This window comes from Protobothrops mucrosquamatus, unplaced genomic scaffold (genome assembly GCF_001527695.2).
Source record: "Protobothrops mucrosquamatus isolate PMUCROS unplaced genomic scaffold, P.Mucros_1.0 scaffold1626, whole genome shotgun sequence".
Taxonomy (NCBI): Eukaryota; Metazoa; Chordata; class Lepidosauria; order Squamata; family Viperidae; genus Protobothrops; species Protobothrops mucrosquamatus.
This window is the reverse complement of record NW_015387786.1, coordinates 97,910-120,588: the sequence shown is the minus strand read 5'-3', so window position 1 is coordinate 120,588 and position 22,679 is coordinate 97,910. Positions and strand designations below refer to the sequence as shown.

At 35.5% G+C, this 22,679-nt stretch overlaps 1 protein-coding gene across 1 annotated transcript in view; it reads right to left on the bottom strand.

Moving 5' to 3' along the window:
• ESRRG (estrogen related receptor gamma) overlaps window positions 1–22,679 on the bottom strand; it is a 182,983-nt gene that overhangs the window by 136,873 nt on the left and 23,431 nt on the right. Inside the window, exon 2 of the mRNA XM_015822613.1 lies at window positions 2,837–3,252. Within this exon, the coding sequence (XP_015678099.1) occupies window positions 2,837–3,252 (416 nt within the window). The remainder of the gene's footprint in view (window positions 1–2,836; window positions 3,253–22,679) is intronic.

The following is a 22,679-nucleotide window of genomic DNA, read 5'->3' as shown; positions in this document are numbered from 1 at the left end:
AAATACATGAACTAAAGATTCTATCCATACCCTATATTGAAACAACTTTTACCCATAACAAAAATGAGAATATTTTTGATGTTATTCTACACTTAGTATGCTATACCCTGGGCTCAAGCCTCTAATCACAATGTTATTATTTCTACCATTGAAGATCAAAACTCTGTCTAGAATAATTCGGCAGACGTTTCTTCAGGAAATCTTGCATGAATTTTCAGTGCTACATGGACATTGGCTTTTAGTTTTAGAACTGCAAAGAAATCTTATCCAGACCGGTTTGGATTTGGATTTGGACTGTGACCTGTTTTGTGCTCTGTTTTATTTTGATGCCTCAGCTTGAATTATCAAGAGCAACATGTTCTCTGCAGGGATTTTCTACAGCTTAGTGGGGAGAAATCGTAGCTCAGTGACAGAACATATGTTCTGCATTCATAAAGTCCCAGGTTCAATGCATAGCATCTGCAGCTAAAAGTGTCAGGTAGCAGCTGATGGCAGATCTTTCCATGAGCCCCTGGATAACTTTTGCCAGTCAGAGTAAATAACACTAGGTTAGATGGGCAAATAGTCTTAAGGGAGTTTCCTATATTTCTTTTGTTTTGAGTATGGTTCTGTTTTCTTCTGGGTTAATGTCTGATAGATGGCCACATAAAAAACAATCTGATGACATTTGGGTTCTTTTTTAACTATATAATTGTACAAAAGTTATACTGGAATCTATAAACATGTATTAGACTATCAATATTTGATTAGTGCCTGGAAAATTCTAGCCTAACTTGGTGGGCTTACCAAAATGGGACAGTAGGAATGCAGAGAATGAAAACTAGCATGTATTATCAACAGACACTATGAGAGCTAGAGATAAAAACGAACCTTTTTTTCTCTTTTGTGACAGTGGCATTGAAAGAGAACATGAAGGGTGTGAGAGGTGACCAGATTTAAATTCTGAATGGCCCTTCTTGCTAGCTAAGAAGTTTTCAAGTAGTTTATACACTACCTTTTCTTGACATACAATAAATATATATCTTAGCAATGTTCATCCTTGTCTTTGTGGGAGCCTGGTGAACATTTTCTATCTTGTTACTGTCATTTTATAACTAAGCAGGGAGCAGTATTTTTCTTATTTTACTAATGTCCTAAACAGTGAAGCAGGAAGCAACTAAACTGAAACTCTACATATTTCAGATGGGATATTATTATTTGATTATTATTATTCAATAAAGGACATTTTCATAACCTAGGGTAATGCATAATATCCTCAAGGAAATTGCACAGCAATCCAAAAGCTATTTTACCTGAGGATGCCAAAAGATCTAGGAGAGAAATACATAGTGCTAGTACCACTCTATAAAGTAAGACCAACTTAGATTACTTCATTCAGTTTTGGTCATCATATTATAAAAAAGATGTTGAGACTCTGGAAACAGTGCAGAAAAGAGCAACAAAAATGATTAGAGGGCTGGAGGCTAAAACATATGAAGAAAAGTTGCAGGAATTGGGTATTTCTAATGAAAAGAAGGACTAGGTGTGACATGATAGCAGTGTTCCAATTTTTGAGGGGCTGCCACAAAGAAGAGAGGGTAAACCTGTTTTCTAAAGCACCCGAAAGAAAGACAAGAAATAATGAATGGAAACTAATCAAGGAGAGAAGCAACCTAGAATTAAGAAGAAATTTCCTAGCAGTGAGAACAATCAACCAGTGGAGTGACTTGCCTTCAGAAGTTGTGGGTACTCCATCACTGGAGGCTTTTAAGAAGAGACTGGACAGCCACTTGTCTGGAATGGTATAGGGTCTTCTTCTTGGACTACAAGACTTCCAAGGTCCCTTCCAACTCTGTTCTTTTGCTATTCGGTCAAATTTCATGAGATTTCATTAAAATCACCTATGATTGTTGTGATTTTGGCAATCTCACATAAGAATTTGCCTGAATTTTCACACTATTTCTGCACTTTTACTTATAAGGTGCCTGAGCTAGCATAATTGCTTGATGGTACAAGAGCCAGAAAAATTGTTGATCCCATCATAGCCTTTAATACTAAAGCTGTACTATTTCTGTAAACAGAACTACTTAAGGTAGGACATGAAATTACCTTATAAATAAAATGTAACAAATCAAACAATAACCTGATTCATACAGTCCATGATAAGCTATACCACAACTTATTTGGTTTTGACTTAGTGTGTTATGTGATCCTAATTATTGATCTTTGTAAAGTATGATTTAAAGCTTAGCATCTTGTGGAAACTGAGACAATGAATTGCATTATACAGTTTAGCACAATGTGTAAGCTTATCAGTTGTAATAGGACAGCAATGATTACAAATATTTAAAATTTAGGTAAAATATGTAAAATGACCTAAAGGACTTATTTGCTAAGCTAGCATCAAAGAGATGAATTAATATGATAAATTATAAAATGTATTTTGGAACTGGTCATCTTATTGTTCAAATACGTCTTTAAAACACACACACACAAAAGAGACAAAATAAAGGCCAACATAGGCATGACAGAGGGTATCAGGAGTTACTTCTGGAAAGTTGTCTTAACTTTTGTAAGGAAGTCTCCCACATCCAAAGAAGACTGATAAGAAAGAGGCTTCTATGGATAAGACATTTTAATCTAATTTTTTATATCAAAATGAAAACTGGCAACCTAAACTGGGCAGCCTTCACTCACATAACAACATCAACAGACTGTACTGGAGCCTAGCACAAGCATGATTTGATCCAATCAAATTGTACAAAATGATTCCATAGAAAATAAAGGGAGAGGGGAGGAGAAACAGAATTGTGCTCTGGTTTTTCTTCAGTTGAGAAAAGGATGATCAAGCACTGACCTTGAATTGTCCTCTTGAAGAAAGCCTTGCAGGCCTCACATGAAGCCACACCATAGTGATACCCTGATGCAATATCACCACAAACCAAACACAATCTTTTGGGCATTGAGTTCAGCATATATTCACACTTGGTTTGTGAATCTTCAGCAATGGTACTGGAGCAATCATCATATCGTTTCCTGACAGACCCATTGCCCCCAAGACCTGGGGCTGAAGAGTAGAGTGGTGGTGAATCTAACCCATTCTGATGTCCATTCATGGTTGAACTGTAGCTTCCACTGGCGTCAGAGGAGCCACCAGGGCTGTGATGGTTGATGCTGTCCGTCAAGGAGGCGGGGCTTGATGGTTCCGTCTTGATATATGACGAACAGCTAGAATCAATGTGTCGATCTTTGCTTGACATTCTGCAAAGAAGCCTGCATTGTAAAGAGAATGGGAGAGAAAGAGGTTTCTGTGCATTAAAGACAATGATACTTAAAGGCAGTGCTGCAAGGGCTAAAGACGTAATCATTCATTCATTAGTCAATACCTCTTGTTTTACAGAAAGGTAATCAGCATAAGCACCTGACAGAGCTGTAGCAAAGCCTCAGACTGGCTATAGACAAAAATTAGAAAATATATAATACAATATATTTTTGAACTTTTACAAATTTCTTTTAAATCACCTCTCCAGATTCTAAAGTTGTCATATATAGCAATAATGAATTCACAGCCAAGTTGTTCTTAGAACTTCTTTGCCCTATAGCACCACATTTATACCCTCCAGTAACAACAAAAGCAAAGAACATCAAAATTGTTTCTGTATATATCAGATGAATGTTTTGCTCAGTAAATTCTTTTTTGTCAGCAGGTTTGATAAAGCATGACTGTACTTTCTATATTGATTGGATCTCAGTATGAAGGAATAAATCACGTTTAAAGAAATTTATAAAGAGATATTTGATCTCAGATTACAGTGGATAATTAAGCTTGATTTCTTTTTCACAAAATCTAAATGGAATAATTCATAAGCTTTGTCTGCAATTACATTTCAGCTGTTGTCCATAGGATTAATCAATAATAATGCAAGCATCCAATACATATGGAAGACTACCGGTATATGACATGAAAACCAATATTTGACTATTTTTGGAAAAAAATTGCTGTTGTTGAAAGAAGGAAACAGAAGTTTTACTTGTCAGATGATAAGATCATTGATCTCTTCTTATTATAAAGGAGGTATTCAAACTAGTAAAAAACATCTGAACTTGCACATTTTCTGACTGTTAAAACTGGAAAAAAATTCTTCTAAGTGGCAGATTGATTGCTATATGCTTCTTAACTGAAGAGACAGTGCTGTCATGGCAAACACCATGCTAATGTACTCTTTGAAAGATTTTCAAGAATGCAGTGAAATCTATTTCACTTATGACAGAAGAAAATTTGAGTTGGGTCAATATTCAACAAAAAATAGCTTCTAATCCTGAAGAACGTATCAATCTGACTGATTCATCTATGTCATTCTTATACTAAATTTTAGGTGAAAAAAACCCTTTTGAATAAATGGGCAGAGTTCTCAATAGGCTTCATGAACTGTTACCAAACTAGAACATGTTACCTTTTAAAAATATGAGCGTTTAATCAATTTGGAAAGGAAATGTTGCAGTGAATTTCTTAGTTATCAGAACTTTAGTTCTCTTTTCTCAATTAGCCAACTATCTTTTGTCATGATATTTTATATAAGGATTGGTTTATTTCAGCAGAGTCAAAAATATATTTATCTTATTCAACACATACACAACATATAAACAATCCTAGAATCCTTCCAAAACCAAAAGTATAGTTGAAATGAATTTGTTAGAATTCTCATATTCCTTTGCTAAATGAAGACTATTTAAACATGGGACAAAAACATGGCACCTGGAGTACCAATTTTGCTTAGGAATTCCAATAAAGATGCAAAAGATGGTACAGATTTTCAAGCCCAAAGTCAGTACAAATTCTGATTATTAATCCAGCAAGTTTGTCATCAGTTACCTGGATAAATATTATGTTAATAATGAGGAACAGAATCAATATGATATCCAACTAAGGAAAAAGTCTAGCCAAAAAAATACATTTTTCCACTATTTGAAGAGGATAAATGTTTCAGATGTGTTGTATTCAATTGGGTTTCCTCTCCATTTTCTACCTTGTGGTGACTAGTGTAATTAATACATCTATAATTAATAAATCCTTCATTCATTTTTCTTATTCTGAAACATTTTTCTCAAAACCATTTGAAAGAAAATGGATCGCTACTCAATTACTGCAACCTTATGAATTCCTTTCAGTGTAGAATCTTTACAAAAATATCCAATTTATTAATTTATACTTGTTAGACAGCTCTTAAATACATTACAATATGAGATACAGCATGAAATATTAGGCTACTAAAGCTTGGCTTTCTTCTTGCTGTCTATCAGCAATAAGTCTACATCTTCATTCTGACACAGGATTTTGTATGTCTATAATTAAAATATCAAATAATTCTCTCACAATCTAGTAATTACTGAGCGACTGTAAGGGCTGGATGCCTCTGAATAACATTTCTCTAGCTTTGAAAAAAATACAAACTGTTTTAAAAATGTTTAGAAATCCATAGATTTTCTTTTTTATAAAAAAACCTTCATATTCCACATAACTTTTTTTTAAAAGAAAAGATTTGATATGAGTGAAGATTTAAGGCACTTGGGATGATTTTTCTTTTGTCCTGAAAAAAATGGCTAAGGAAAAGATCCTGTGCTCAGTTCTCTGGAATGGATTATGTAATGAACTCCTCTACAAATTAAACTGGAAGAACAACTGCATAATATATAATTTATATATAATAATAATGGTAAAGTTGGAAGNCCGTTCCTTATATGTTTTAGCCTCCAGTCCCCTAATCATCTTTGTTGCTCTTCTCTGTACTCTTTCTAGAGTCTCAACATCTTTTTTACATCGTGGTGACCAAAACTGGATGCAGTATTCCAAGTGTGGCCTTACCAAGGCATTGTAAAGTGGTATTAATACTTCACGTGATCTTGATTCTATCCCTCTGTTAATGCAACCTAGCACTGTGTTGGCTTTTTTGGCAGCTGCAGCACACTGCTGGCTCATATTTAAATGATTGTCCACTAGGACAATATCATATTGTTTGATTCTGGAAATTTATATCTGGCTACTCCACCTAGTTCCACTTTGCCATTTTAATCATCACAACAACTACATCTTGTAGGAAATCAGGAAAGAGAGGGAACACACATTTCTTGAAGCAATCTATTGTAATCTATCTCTGGCTATTGAATGAATAAAGTGCTACATTAGAAAGTCCATTAATGCTACATAGATGTATTTCCATCTGTTTAAAATTCAGGTAACATTATTAAAGGAACAAAATGATAAGTTCTACTTGTTCGATGTGAAATCCCAGCTTCTGTGGCTTGTGGCTTGGTATTACCTGCAACCAAACCTAAATCATTTCTTAATCATAATTATTTGTGTATGTATATATATTCAATTTGTATCCTGCCTTTTGCTAAGGTGCACTCCCTCCTCTTATTTTTCCCTACAGCCACCATCCTGTGAACTAGGGTGGATCGAGAATGAGTGACTGGTGCAAAGACTTTCAGTGGATTTCCTTGGCTGTGTGACTTTGGGCCAGTCTCTTTCTCCCAAGCTAACTATCCTTACAGGCAATTTGTCTGGGAAAAATGGAGAAGAAAATATGCTATATAAACCCAGCTACAGAATGATATAGACTAGGTGTGCATATCATAGTAAGGCATAGTTTTATCATGATTAATTCAATAAGCTACAATTAATTCCGTTCACACAAGTTAGGTCAATACAAAGAAACCACATTTTGACCTGGTACAATATATGAACCCAGTCACACTACCCTGCTCCAAGCCACCCTAGGGGTAACTGGCAGTTGAAATGTACTAGCAATAGCACAAGTATATCACTAACATAAAAAGGAGGAAAATAAGGACAAACAAAAAAAAGGAATTATAATTCAATATCACCCCTGCTGAAAATTTTGTCTTGCTCCCTGAAAGTTAATTTATCTCTTTTCCACCTTTTTGGTAAAGGGGGAATAAATGTTGATAAAACATTTCAATTACAACTAGTTATGTGTATTCCTAACCTTGGGGATGGATAATACTTCTTTTGGATATAAGCCTATTAGCACTTATTATTTGAGCTTGTTATGAGAGGTACAGTAGTAAAAAGTAAAACAGACCTCTATAACAGAGCAATTATTTCCTAATCATTACTTACTCATTACATTTCAAGTTGCCTTATTAACCTCTCACCCACAAAAAAGAGTTTGATTCCTATTTGCTCTCTTTACCAGATTTCCTGCAGCCTTTTTTATATGTCTGAAATATTAACAACTGCCTTTAAATCCAATCGTCAGCCAGTGATTTTTATTCTAGACTTCACTTCAATCTAAAATTAAAGGCACTAAAATTCATGTGAAGTCTAAGAGGAATATAGCGAATAGAACTTTATTTCAAAGAGAATACTTTTTTCAGAAAAAGCTACTCTTACAGTGATGACTTCATCTTCATTCATAGTCAGTTTTACAATGTACTGTTATAAGGGGGTTTAAGTCACAGACAATTAATAAAAATATAAATGCAGTTAACATTTACCATGAGAAATGTTATGTCTCATATTTAAGCACACAATATTTATTCTTAAAATAAATGTAAATAAAATAAATATAAAAATAAAATTATTTATTTAGGATTATATCTTACAGATACAACTAGGAAGGCCTGAATTCAGTCCTTTGTTCTGCTAGCAAAGGAAGCAAGGAAAAGGACTTTTGAACAATTCCATCATATATTTTTTTTAGTTATTTTGTAAGTAAAATAAATTTTCAGCCTATTTCCACAAACAATTTTTAAAGTCTTTTAAAAGGGAATTTTAATATGTTTTTATATGTAATTTGTTTTCCAAGATGTATTTGGGGCGGGGGGGTATTTTAATTTTGTTTCTTTAAAAAAGAAAACTTGACAGCATGTTGTAGGCCATTGGGGTGGATCTATAGGAAAACAAAATATGTTAATCTACCTTTCATGCTGTTGGAAACAAATGATAGCATTTCCTAACCTAGCCTGAGATTTGTAATCTTCAAAATCCAGAGGACTTTGGAGAAGACATATAAAAAAGATGACCACATGAATTTATATATATTTCATCTATAAAATGAAAAGACAAATGTAAGCTCAAAAACGTATGTAGCATTATAAACAGGTTTCATGATTATTCTAACAACACAATTCTAACGATTCTGTAATAGCTTTGTTCCCTATGCCATTGGTCCGGTAAACTAGCAAGATTTGTTTTTCACCCCATGCACATGTCATATAATATATGTGGGTATATGCATAATTCTGTATTTATTTATTTGTTTGTTTGTTTGTTTGTTTGTTTATTTATTTTTGTCATATTTATGTAGTGTATATTGGAGGTGGTGACCCTTTGAGAGCTGTATGCATTGAAATTTCATTTCAATGTATGCCAATTTAGTGTACGTTCAAAGTGACAATAAAGTTATTAATCTATTCTATTCTAACACTAAAATACAGATGTTTGTAAATAAATAAAGGCAAATAAAAACAAGTATGCATTAAGATATTCCTCGACTTACAGCAGTTTATTTTAGTGACTGTTCAAAGTTACAACGACACTGAAAAAAGTGACTTATGACTGTTTTTCTCATCTACAACCAGGGCTTTTTTTTCTCATAGAACGCCCAGAACGGAGTTCCGGCACCTTTTTTGGATGGAACCTTGTAGAGTAGGCAAGGCGGGTTGTATGACGTGTGTGAGTTCCGGCACCTTTTTTTTTTAGAAAAAAAGCACTGTCTACAACCATGGTCACAATATAAAAATTCAGACGCTTGGCAACTGATTCAAATTTATGACAGTTACAGTGTCTCAGGGTCATGTGATCCTTTTTGCAACCTTCTAACAAGCAAAGTCAATTGGAAATCCAGGTTCACTTAACAATCATGTTACTAACTTAACAACTGCAGTGATTCACTTAACAATTGTGGCAAGAAAGGTCATAAAATGGGACAAAACGGACTTAACAACTGTCTCACTTAGCAACAGAAATTTTGATCTCCATTGTGGTCGTAAGTCTACCTTTGCAGACTATCTTTTAATTCTTTTTTCCCCCAGGTCTCTATTTTCCATTTGAGCTTTGTCATGAATTTTATACAATAAAAGATTTGCATAAGGAAAGAGGGTTTTTTTTAGCTCTAAAGATTAGCTTGGAGACATTTTGAGTCATGTTCTAACTGACTTTCACCTGTACTGACCATCACCTTTTTTTCAACATTCTAGCTGGGCAGTAGAGAGAGATGGCAAAAGTTCAACCTGAACCCATCTGGTTATAAAGAATGTGCTCTAATAGTGAGCTATAACCTTATTTCCTTCAGACTCTTAAAAGAATTAACTTGCAACTTGTACTGACAGCCATCAGCCAGATAATAAGGACTACCTAATAAACAGATTTTATCATAATAAAGTAGCATGGATCCGATATTGTCACACTAAGGAGGGATTTAATATATTTTTAAACTGATTTACTATGTTTATGTTTTCTTTTCTTTCTTTTTTCTGCCAATTCATTCTAAGGAGTTTAAAAAGGAGTTTATGCTTTCATGGTCTGAATAGAGATGGGAAGAGATACAAGAACAAATTTAACTACAGTAGTCAATGCAGAATTTCTGGGAAGACATTTCTGGGATGACTTCATGAAACCATGCTAATAGAGAAGTATATGTTCCATCTTTGATCACCACTCAGAATTACTAAACACTTCCGGGTACAATGTAAATGGTTGTATTAAACTTTAAAGCTCTCAATAGTTTAAGATCTAACTTTGAGAGACTGTGTCCCCCCCCCCGCCCCCATTACAAGCTGGTCTGGACATTCAAATTTGCAGGAGAGGCACTTCTGAAGATACCCTTGGTTTTTGAAGCCTTTCCTATCAGGCACACAAGGGGAGAGCCTCACTTTTGCATTGGCTTCAGACTACGAAATGCAGCTTTGCTTTTTCCCATTTTCTCTCAAAAATCTAATGTTATTATCGTCTTTGGGGGGAGAAGCATGGGAAATTGCACTGTTTTGCTTTATAAGCCACCTTGAGTATTCAGCTTGAACAGAAAACAGGCATAGAATGAAATATTTTATTTCTTTATTTTAATATAATTTAATTTAAATGCCACCCATCTCACCAATAAGGTGACTCTAAAATAATTTAGAAGCAGGATATAGTTCTAGGGCTAGAGATTTCTCCAGCAATACAGAATATATTTGCATCTCTAAAATATATTAAGGTATTCCTGGTACACGTATGTACCCTACGTTCAACTAGCCCAAACAAGTTGGAGCAGTATCTAGCCACCCTTAAAGTACTATTCATTTTACTTACTCAATGAATATCTCATTTTTCTTCCCAGACAAGAATGGGAATGTGGTGGAACTGCCAGAATGGTGGTTATATTTATTATTTAGTTATTAAATTTATATGCTACTCATTCACTGTCACGAGTGACCCTAGGTGGGTTATAATAGGTTATAATAAATGTGTAAATATAAAAATGTTAAAAGTATGAAAATTAAAGTTAATAACAAATAAAAAGTTAATACCAAGAACATGGATGGTATAGGAGTGGACTTTTGTCTCTCGCTCACTCAGTCACCTACAGCATAGTGCACCCCTATCAGGGTCCCAAGCCAACCTGCAGATCCAGGTTTTAAGGCCTTTCCCTTCTGGAAAGGCCTTAAAACCTGGATCTGCAGGTTGGCCAACGGGTGAAGGAAGATCTCACCTTTGTAGAAAAGATGTTCCATATCTGCTGAGAAACAAGGCAGAGAGGGCTCTTTTCCTTTATCCCATTAACCATCATTCTTTGGGTGACAGGGTCCAAAGAAGGCCTCTTCTGCCAATGTGAGTGGGAATGGTGAATCCCACTGGAGTAAGAAAATACTCCATATAACCTGGTTCCATACCATGAAGGACTTTAAAGGTGATAAACCAACACCTTCAACTGGACAAACTGGCAACCAATGCAGCTCATGTAACAGTGATGTTACATGGGCCAGGTTAGGGGTCTTCAGAACAACCCATGCCACTGGATTCTGTACCAGTAATAGCTTCCAAATACTCTTCAAAGGCAGCCCCATATTGAGAACATTGCAGTAATCCAACCAAGTTATGACTAGGGCACGAATGTGTGAACACAGTTATTCTGCTAAAATCAGGAAGACATAAAATAGTCCGAGCTAAATAGGTCCAGAATTCAGTGGCTATACTCTCAACATGACTAAATCTCAAATTAATCTAATAAGATACAGACACATCAGTATTAAGTAAATGAAAATGGGATATATATTTTAAATTTCTGTTGCACAAAAGAGGAGGAGGAGGGGGGAAATTTATATTTGGAAATAAATAAAGCCAATAAAGAATGAGAGCATGGAGAAGACCAGAATCCAAAAAGAGAGGTTATTATACTTCTTGTGAGAAAAGGGAAAAAATCTCAATGTTGCTTTCTCTGTCCAAATATGTTGCTCACCTCAAGGCACTGACTCGCCAGTTCTTGTTATGGAGTTGAGTTACAATCTCAGCTGAGCTACTTTACAATGAGTCTTTTTTTTTTCCTGCTTCAGCTAATTGCACTCTAGCAAAGTGGCAAAATGTGAATCACTTAGTGGGAAAATGGGCACCAGCTGCTATTGTCAGAGAATAGCAATGCTGAAAAAAAGGAAAGCGACTGAATGAAGTGTCATGTCAGAAATCAACGGTGCAACGTGTGATTTGAGAAAACATGACTACTTTACAGAGACAGGGTGTCATTATGGCATCACTGTAATACGATGCTTTGACAACTGCTGTGTCTAACATATCATCATTGCATTAAGGTGCACTGGCTTAGTTGGGAAAGGAATAGAAAGTTTTTTCCCCCTCTTTTAATAAGCAATATCTTAAGAGGTGCCTGGTTAACCTTAATGGATGAGATGATTACTAATCATAACAAATCCTATCTCTAAAGGACATTTCATTATATTAAGGCTATCCTTAATAAATACCTGTACAGAAATAAATAGGGATTTTTTACTTATTTCATTTGTGTGTGTATGTGTGTTTGTGTGTGCATACACATACATACATACATACACACACATATCCTCTCTTGTTGAAGATTCATAACATCCCTTTCTTACAGCTATGCTGAAAAGCAAGTATAGTGCACTACGCACTATGTTGGTATTACAAATGAACACTGAGGAGACAATAGACCCCATTAAAAAGAGGGCACATAAAATGTTTCAAAACTATCCTTCTCTTCACCCTATTCAAGCTCTCTCTCCTTCTCTTTATCTTGTAACACTAATTAATGTGGGGACAGTTTCAAAGTGTTCCTTAGATGAAAAATACATTTGTAGTTGGCACACAAAGGTTATCTCAAATAAGCAAGGATGAATCCATCCCATAACCACAAGAAAGAAAGAATCTTGTGTGATGCGACATCACAGGGTTCAGAAAATTAGGGGCTTCAACAATATTATTGCAGATATGGGTTAATCAAAAGTAGGCATAATTTGTTTCCAGTTAATTTCCTTGGCCCTCTTTGTCCTCAGATTAAACTTTGCTAAAACCTATGGATGCAAATAAATGATTCAATCAATCAATTCAGAATTAGCTTCTTGTGTTTAAAGCTCTAAATGTTATATATAAACAACTGATGGATCAATGCTACTGTTACATGCATAATAACAGTATGTAATTATTTATGCAATATTTTGGATAATTAACTGGCAAAAATATTCATCGACATAACAATTATTTTGGCAGCGGTGAGGAATCTATATGCCTACAAACCATGCACATTATATATATATCAAGATTACAGAACCCTTTTATCGAGCATCTCAGTTGGGTTTTGGCATTATATGACAAGAGAGAGAAAGGAAGATATGTGTTTTCTTTTCCTGCCAAATCCAGATCAATTATTATGTCATTATTTTATATCTAATGTATTTCACTGATAGTTGCTATTATCCTAATGACTTTTAAGTAACATAATAATTGAAAAAAATACACTTGCATTAAACAAACTACTGCTGTTCAATCAATATTAGTGAGACAAAGTGTTTTAACAAGTCTGTATACATGCACTAATGTAGCTTTCATTAAATGTGTCCTTAGATATGCACCATCACTGTAGTTATTGGGGCAGACGGATCTTTAAAAGCCATGACATGATGCTAGATTTTACTTGCAAGGTCAACATTAACAACAATAGTTCCATGTCCTTATACCATAGAAATCATGACTAATTCAACCCAAAGAAAACCAAATTACATGGCTTTATGCCTACACTGGGGGAAGAAAATTAAGGCAATATGCAACTATTATGACTTTACGATTTAAATACAACAACCAATATTAAAATTAAATGTAAACTGGTAGTCCTCACTTAATGATGGTAATTGGAACCATAATAATTTCATTTGCTAAGCAAAGTGGTCATAGAGCATGACATCACATTCATGCACCACTTAGGGATAGAAATTCCAGACTTCCAGTTGCTATTGTTAAGCAAATCACCATGAGCCATTAAGTGAGGACCTCAGAAGATCACCATTTGTAACCCTCAGCCTGCTTCCCCACTGACTTTCCTTGTAGAAAGTCAGCAAAGAAGATTACAAATGGCAATCGCATGACCAATGCAACTAATATGAGGACTGCTGCCTTTGTTAGTTTGATCAGAGTGGTTGTTAAACAAGGATCTGTACATGAGCAAAATTGATATACTGTATGCTTAAATAAATATTTGAATGACATTTCATTTAGATGCATGCTACTTCATCTCTATGGTGTTAATATGCTTCTTCTGAGGTTTGATGTAATAGTAATTAAATATTAACTTAGAATAAGTTATAAAATACATTTTCTTCATTCTGTTTCATGATTGTTTAAAATCAAAGCATGATTTTACATCATAGTTTAAAATCAAAGTTTCAGTTATTCTCATCTGGTTGCATGTGAAAAATATGATGAGGAAAAATGTTAGGGCTATGAAAAGACCCCTATATTCATAGATTTCAATTCTGCACTGGAGTGAAAAGTTTATATATATATATATATAAAGACAACCCAGTTATCTCAGATTCTTCCTGTCCTTGCCCCCAAAATAATCCCTCAAGAAGCATAGCTATTATGCAAAGTCATCTGACATAATTTGTGATATCTGGATTGCCCAGCCACAAAATGCTAGGCAGCTATCAAGCATACCTTCTGCCTTTTGAGCATGAAGCTGACTGATAGATACATCTAAGAAAAAAAGATTCAGACAGAAACCACTAGTCTTTTCCTAGAATTAAAAAGAAACTTGCAGAGATCCAGTGATCTTCTGATCCTTCCCACCCTTACCATGTCTTTGGAAAAGTGTTGCCTTTCCAATTGTTGAATTTGTACATAGTTTGGTCAGTTCAAACACATATAGCTGGGTTAAAGAATACATGACCACTGATTTATGAAGCAATTTTTGTGCAGAAAGGAATCTGAAGGATCTTGAGTCACATGTACCTCACTGCATTCAGTTCCTTTAAACTATTTTATCCCATGTCATGCTGGGGGAAAAACAGCCTGCAGCAACTTGGGGGGGGGGGCAGATTTCACTCCTTTTCTCTGCAGGCATCTTTTAGTATAAATAGTTAACCTCCTACAGCTTAATAGACAAGCAGGCATTCAGGTGTTTAATAAACATGCACAGCTTTAAATTCACAGCATCACAATCATGCATTGGGCAGCAATCACGAGGTTCCTGGGAGGCACTCAGACTTAAAGGTCAGGAACATTTGTGCACATAGACCATTCTGGGTTGTAGTAAAGGTGGCTACTACAGTAGCATGAATAACTGATTTTACTCAGTGTTCATGCCTCTTTGCCTTCCTGTTTACCTAGCATGTTGCTTTTTAAAAATTTTCAGTCAAATGTTTCATCTTTTTAGCCATATTGCGCTGCCCCTTGCCTGTATCATGGTAAATAAATGGGAGCAATCAGCAAAAAAGTTCAGTTTTTTTTTCCCAACCCAAGTCAGCATGTCCCTCCTCTTCTTTTCCCCTCTTGCAGGCTCAAAAGTTCACCTGTTAATTCACAGATACACACCTGGAGCAAGCAGGAAAGATAAGAATAAATGTTATAAACAAAGCTGCAATTCCCTCCCCAACCTGCTCACCCACCATCATTTTAGACAGACGGAAATGGCAGAAAGCAATCCAGCATTGCATTCAGTCAAGAAAACAAAATAAAGATACCACAAAAATAACGGAAGATTTATTTTAGGATGTAACAGGCTTTTCAAATAAGGATTATGTTGAAGTGATTACAACATCAAAAGCAGTTACTTGTGCCAGTCACAAATCTGGTGCTATGGATCATGTGTGCCTATTTGTCTGTCATTTTCAAAGAAATGAGAAAAGAGCAATAACATAAAGGAGGAAATACAGCCAAGAATCTCCAGGCTCAAGAGTTTAAATTTCAATTGTTTGCACTTTTAAAAACTATTACTATCTATGCACTGGAAATATTAAAGAATAGTTGAATATTATAATCATCACCCACAGTTATTTATTCTGCCCCTCTCAAATTACAACCTCTATTTGTCTTATCTATTTATGAAATGAATGAAATGTATAGGCCGCCACAGTCTATCATGACCATGAGTGGCTTAAAAAAAAATAGAATAAGAAAAAAATGCAAATAGAAATAACCTAAAATAGAAATCCAGAAAAATAAGCACAAACTGATAGACCAAAAACACTGCACAAGGGGTCCATTTCCCACTCTAGCCCGAGGCCTGTAGACACTCTCTTAAGAACCGGTTATAAACAAGTAACTTTATACTTTATTAAATGTTTTAACATAAACACAAACAAATGTATCCCCCAAAATAGTCGTGATTTATCCCCAAATACCTCTACCCACTTTCCCATTTTTAAAAGGAAAGAGAGAAAATGCTGGATGGGAGTCGGGGAGAAAAAGAATAGAAAAACAGCACTTGGCAAGTTGTGAAATGACGTTTTCCTGCAATCAGCATTTAAGTGAATGTTTGTCCCAGTATGCTACACCATGCTGTCAGCAAGCAGCAGGGAGTCGTTGAGTTGTTACTACATTTGATTTGACTGCCAGGAGGGAGCTTTATTTCCACTAACTGTTAGTTGCCAGCTCTAAGGATATTGGCCTTCACGTCTTCGGAAAGGATTCCCTCCCTATTCTGTATCTATTTTTCCCCCCCACTTTCCCTTGCTTTCCAGAAATCACCCCAAATTAACAAGATGAGGCATCCTTCTCTGGCCAAATGTAAACTTACTGTAGTGTTATTAGCACCCAGGGGGGTTGAATATGGAATTTGCCTTTATGGGAAGAAGCAGCAGAGCTCCATTTTTACAAGTGACTTGGTCAAAATAAAAATAATGCGAGTTCACTGTTTACTATTCTTTCTTCAACACACTGGTTCTGATACTTGAGAACTAATTGGAATAGATCTGACAACAACGGCTAACAATGAAAAGCATTTTTTAGAAAAATGATAGCATGTGTATCGGCAGGGGGAAAGAAAATCTTCCTAGGAGACAGACTAAGAATTCAGACTGAATGGAAAAGCAATTAACACTAAAGAGCTATAAGTATAATTAAAGAAATTTCATTAAAGGAAGACAGGTGATCCTGCTTCCCTAAATGCGACAAGGTGCTGTCTAAAAATGAAAGAGAACTCAGTTTCAGTGAGTGGAGCAGGAAAGCCATGTCTTTAACCAGATCAGATTCTCAAAATTGGCTGTCAAGACGGGATTGTTGTGATTTGTACCCATCTATCAAGTGCATGAAAGAGAAAGACCGAGAGAAAAAAAGAGGCAAAGCTGCTGTCGCTTCCATTCGCAAAGCACCTTTAATTTCCAATGCACCATCTGTTACAAAATCTAATTCATATTCCCCCCCCCTTTTAATCTGATTTAGTCCTGTAATACTAATTCTTTTACTATCCTTATGAGCATGGCTCTCAAGGAAAAGCTCTGGTTCTGGGTTGCAAAGAAATTGAATATTCTATAGTTAAGGTTCTAGTGACTTAAGTGAAGCATGCCCTCCATTAAAATGCACCCCGGTAAAGAGATTTGTTTCCAGCCAATGCAGAGATATGGAATTTCTTGCAGTTGGGAAGGGGGAGGAGGGAAAGACAGAAGGGGGAAATACACAAAAGGGAATAAAAATTATGATAGGAAAGTAGGCTGGGGACATGAAAGCAGAGGTTGTCATAAAATACAATTGTTGTCAAGTTCAGTCACTTTCAGTCCTAGCTATAAAATCTCTTTTTCTATGGTTTCATAAAGAAAACCTAAAACTGAATTTTCATTAAAGGAACAAAAAATGAGTTGTAAATATAATAACAAGGGAGCAGAAAAAATGTAATTTATCCAATAGGGCATTATGAAAATTGTTTTAATTGTTACTGGATCCAAATCAATACAAGATTTGTTTGCAGTGTAATTGCCCGTGTACAAGTATTACTGCAGGATCCCACAATGAGTGAAGGGAAGAAATCCAAATCCAGGACAGAAATCCAGGATGCAATGTTCAGCACACCTTCTGGCTCAGCCAGTCATCTAAGAAGATCCCTTCAAGCTTCTTTTATACTTAATGGAAATGTCATGTCAGAAATATCTGAGGATTTGCAGTTCCTTAGGAACTGTACTATATGTAGAACTGGGAGGTGTTTAACTGCCTAGAACTTTTTTTTTTGAGAAAAAAGAAGCATATAAACTGATTTTTTCCAGTGTTTGGCCAAAGGTTACAAAATTTGATTATTAAATTTGGAGGTGACAAAAAAATAAGCATGCACCTTGGAAGGCAGGTATAATACAGAAGGATTTTGACTCTTTGGAACAATGGCCAGAAACCAGAAAGATGAATTTCAATAGGGACAAATGTAAAAGTCCTACTTTTGGATAGGAAATATAGAAGGTGGTGTGGAACAACACTGGGTAGCAGTACATATAAATAAGAATTGGATACTTTCAGGGATCATAAGCAGAACATGAACCAACAGTGAGATGCGGCTAGGAAGAAAAGCGAATGCAGTCCTAGATTACTTTGATGCAGGGGGCAAGATCAAGATCACTCGTTGTTCCTCTTATATTGCACTGGTCAGACAACATCTAGATTATTACATCCAGTTCTGGATACTGAATATTTGGAAGGACACTATGGACAGCAGAGGACAGAAACCAAGATGGTATTGAGAGGAAAGATTTAAGAAGAATGGTTGGAGGTATTGGGTATGCTTATCCTTGAGAACAGAAGGCTGTGGGGAAGACATGACATCTGTTTTCAAGTATCTGAAAGGATGTCAATGTAGAAGATGGGGCAGTATTCTTCAGAGCTGCTTCAGAAGTCTGGACACAAAACCCTGGGTTTAAAGTGCAAAGAACTGGATCTCAGAAATCCATTACGCAGAAGCAGGTTTTGGGGCATTGGAATAAATGACCTTATTCTAAAAGCTGTTCAGCATTAGAACAGACTGCTTCTGGTGGTGGTAAATTAACCTTTGCTAGTGGTATTTAAAAAGAAACTAGGTGGATTTCCATCAGGAAATCCATTGAGTGGATCTGTAGAATCTGTGGAATCATGCAGTTGGATAACTCTACTGCCCCTTCTAACTCTTACACTCAAAACATCACATCTGACAAACAAAATTAGGCTTAGTACAGAATATCAAAGATTTTCAAACAGGAGAATGAAGAAGACACTAAAAAAAATTGAAATGTTTAAGAGCAAAGAATCAGATATGGCATCACCAAGGAATAGAGGCCGATCTGGGATGCAGAAGGGAAGTGAGGAATAAATCATAAAGAGTACAATGTATCATTTTCCAGTCAAGTCCAGTTTGTGGTAGCAAATATGAGGCAAAGTCTCGTCTTTATAGACTACATCTAGCTAAATAACTATCCTTCCACAATTTGTTTTCTATGTTCCATCCCAAAGAATATTCCGTGAATATGGAGATATAAAGTTTTCCATAGAAATAGAAGAAAATAGAAACTCTTCCATAGAAGAGTTTAAAGAACTAATCACTCTCCGTGGTATATTTACCTAGAAAGGTTCACTGATCCTCACGGAGTCTTAAAATATACACACAAATATAGATATGTGGAGAATTAGAGGACAGGATACCTACTTTGTCTACAACTCTTTCTTGAACAACTTAATATTTGAGGCCTGTTTTTGCATTTTTCATCTATTAATAATCAGCATCTGTTTGATTCGTTCTCTTCAGCCATTCCAGAATCAGTTCATCTTGTCTCTTTATAAGAGAGCCATTTAGAATTATAATTTCAATCATTGGCTTCTCCAGGGCTACACCTTTAGATCATTTTTCAGCTTGCATTTTATCACACTCTTGATGTCCCCTCCTAGGACTAACAATTTGCTAAAGCAGCTGAATGCTCGCCTGCTGATTTAGACCTAGCAATCATCACACCTGTCTGCAGAACTTTTACTCTTGCAATGTATTCTGAATATGGAGCTCTTGCCAAAAGCTGTTTGAGAGTTGCAGACGGTACAAAATATCATGTCTTGCATCCTAGAAAGGATAAGCAAGAACATATATCAGAACTGTATTGTGACATACAATTTTACAGACACATCTGTGATAAATAATGTTATATGCACTTTCAACGAATAGCTTTATTACCCTGGTTTAGCTTGCATCGTGAAAGACTATCCTATTTCGTCATATATAATCACAGCACATACGAGCAATAACATGCTGACTTCTCACAGGCTGAATTTTAAGGGAAATTTAAAAAAAAACATTTGGGATAAGTGTGTTTCTTTTAATATATCTACAGCTTCATTCTGAACATATTTTAGGACTCACGTTCAAATCTTTCATCTGAAAAATAATTCCTGTAGGAATTATACATACAATGAAGTTCTAGCATATGTGCCAAAAACCTGAATACACTATATATTAGGGAAGGGCATAGTACAGATGATGCTCTGCTGATCAGTTCTTAGTGGATTTTGAAATAGTTTCTTGTTTGGATTTATTCTAGAAGTAATGGATAATTTTTAGACAAAAATATCCCTTTATGGTGAAAAAAATCCTGAAAATGTACAATTGTTTGTAAATTGTAAATACTGTAAGGAATTGTGAAGATCTTGGTTTTAAAAGAGGCAATTATGGAAATAAATCAACCACATCACAATCTGAATTCATTAATAAATAAATGGCTTAAAAGTTGGGCTGTTGGTTTGATCTCCAAGCTTGGCGATTTGGCTGCAAACGTTTCGTCTCCATTTGGGGGGGGGCATATCTTCAGTGTGCTTTGAATTGTGCTCGTCTGTCAGAGCACTGGCCTTTAAATACCTTTTTGTGTGATGTAAATTGGTGTGGGTGTTAATTGTCCGGATGCTGCTGAGTCATGGTTTGGTTTCGGGCTGTTTGATTGGCTGTTTGTTGTTGCTGGGCCATAGTCTTTGGTGTTTAAGTATTGTCTGTGTGATGCAAATGGTGTTTGTTCCTTTAGTTGCCTCTGAGTCATGGTCTGGTTTTGGGTTGTTTGGCTGGCAGGCTGTTGTTGAGACGTGGTCCGGTTTCTTGTGGAGGGTTGTGATTTTTGTTGCTGTGTGATGGGGTGTTTGTTCATTCATTTTAAATGCTGCCTTCGGGATTGAAGTAGTTTTTTTGTTCTCAGTGGTTGATAGATAGGGTCGCTATCAATGTGTCTGTTTATAGACTTATTGGTGGAGAACCAGGCTTCAAGGAATTCTCTTTCTCCCCTTGGTTTCACTTAGGTTACAACTGTGGTCCCGGTTAAATCAAACTTGTGTCCTTCTGAGTCTTCATGGACAGACATGAGGAATAGGCTTTAAAGTGTATGGCCAGAATTTTAGCCCTTACAATAGTAATTTTTGACCACCTGAAGCAGTGATCAGCAATATACTGTATATATATTCTCTCTCTCTCTCTCTCTCTCTCTCTCTCTCTCTGTGTGTGTGTGTGTGTGTGTGTGTGAGTATAATTATTACCTCTTTCAATTTTTCAGCTATAAAGTTGTATGTTCAAAATTGTTTTTTTGAAATTGTTGTTTAGCTGAAATCCTTTGTTTTGTTTTTTCTTGCAATGGGTAGTCCATGTAATTTGTTCTCTATTTCTGAACTATCTTCAAAAAAAAAATAATAGTTCCAAAGCAAAAGCAACCAATCATACAAGAAAATATAATTAATAAAAGGAAATGTGTGAGCAATGTTGATCTATGTACAATCCAAAATGTGTATCTGTGTGCATATCCTATGTATATGTCAATGCTGGCTGGGGAATTCTGGGAGTTACATTCCACATATTTTAAAATGGTCAGGGTTGAGAAACACTTATATGTGTATACCTACTGCATATACACATACACATACACTCACACACATAGGCATACATATATACCTGTACCAATGTTTCTCAATCTTGGTCATTTTGAGATGTGTGGTATTTAACTCCCAGAAATCTCCAGTCAGCACTAACATACGCATACTGTAAGAAATAAATATTTAAGAAGAACAGTATTGTGGATTAAAAAAAACGGTTCAAGGAAAATAGTAAATCTGCCCACTTAATATTCAACTACACAGAACATCAACATTCCTTTGCCTTTGTTATCTGACTTTCAAATGGCTGGAGTTCTCCTTACTGAAAATCCTGAACAGCAATTTGCTTCCATTATGAATTCAACTTTATAAAAAGTAAGCTATTCCAGCTTGTTTCTGGTGTGCTTAAACCTAGTTTAAGAGATCTGCTCCTATGCAAAAGGCATTCTTCAAACCTGCAGCATTGAGAACTGCAGAATAATAGAAGAGGAATAAGAGAGGAAGTGCATAAGAGAGGAGAATGCATTCTTAACTATGCCAAAACAGAAAGGAGAACAGGTAGTTACTAAGCTTCTGCATACTCCTATAGCCTGTAAAAGTATTGACGGACTACTTCCCTTATCACTTTAGTAGAGCCCTGGCCACCAACATACCTCTAGGTCAGAGGTGTCAAACTCACGTCATGTGACGTGTCACAACATATTGTGACTTTTTTTCCATTGCCGGCAATGGGGTGGGTGCGGTTTCGGCATGATGCATCCGGCCTGAGGGCCAGCAGTTTGACACCCCTGCTCTAGGTCTTCACTTCCTGTTTCCCTCCAGACCTAGATCAATTTTAAAAATCAGAGCGCTATGAACATTTTTCATCATGTCTTGAAAAATGCAGAGGCAACTTGAAAAATGCAGAGCAAAGTGTTAAATTTGGCTTTGGTTAGAATTTTGTTTTTTAAAAAAAAGAAGTTTATCTTAAGTTATAAGATATGAAAACTAAATATTTTACACTGGAACTGTTCAAAATATAGAACTAATGTGCGTGTAAGAAAAATTAAAAAATAAATATATTGGGAATCAAAATAAAATTCCTTCATTATGACAGATCCAGGTATATAAACTAAGTTTACAAATATAGGCATGTTTGTTTTCTAAGATCAATAAATGAGTACAATTTTTGTAAATAGGAAGCTATTTCAGATCATTATTCCTAAAATAATTAAATAAATGAACTTCTGATGTAGTGTATTTGTTCTTAAGGTTATATATGCAGATTAAAATATAGGATAAAATCTATATATATCTATATGGAATAAAATATATGCTCACAATTGTGTCATTGTAACTTGGATTGTTGATAAAGCCTCAGAAAAACAAATTGATTTTGATTTTTCACATA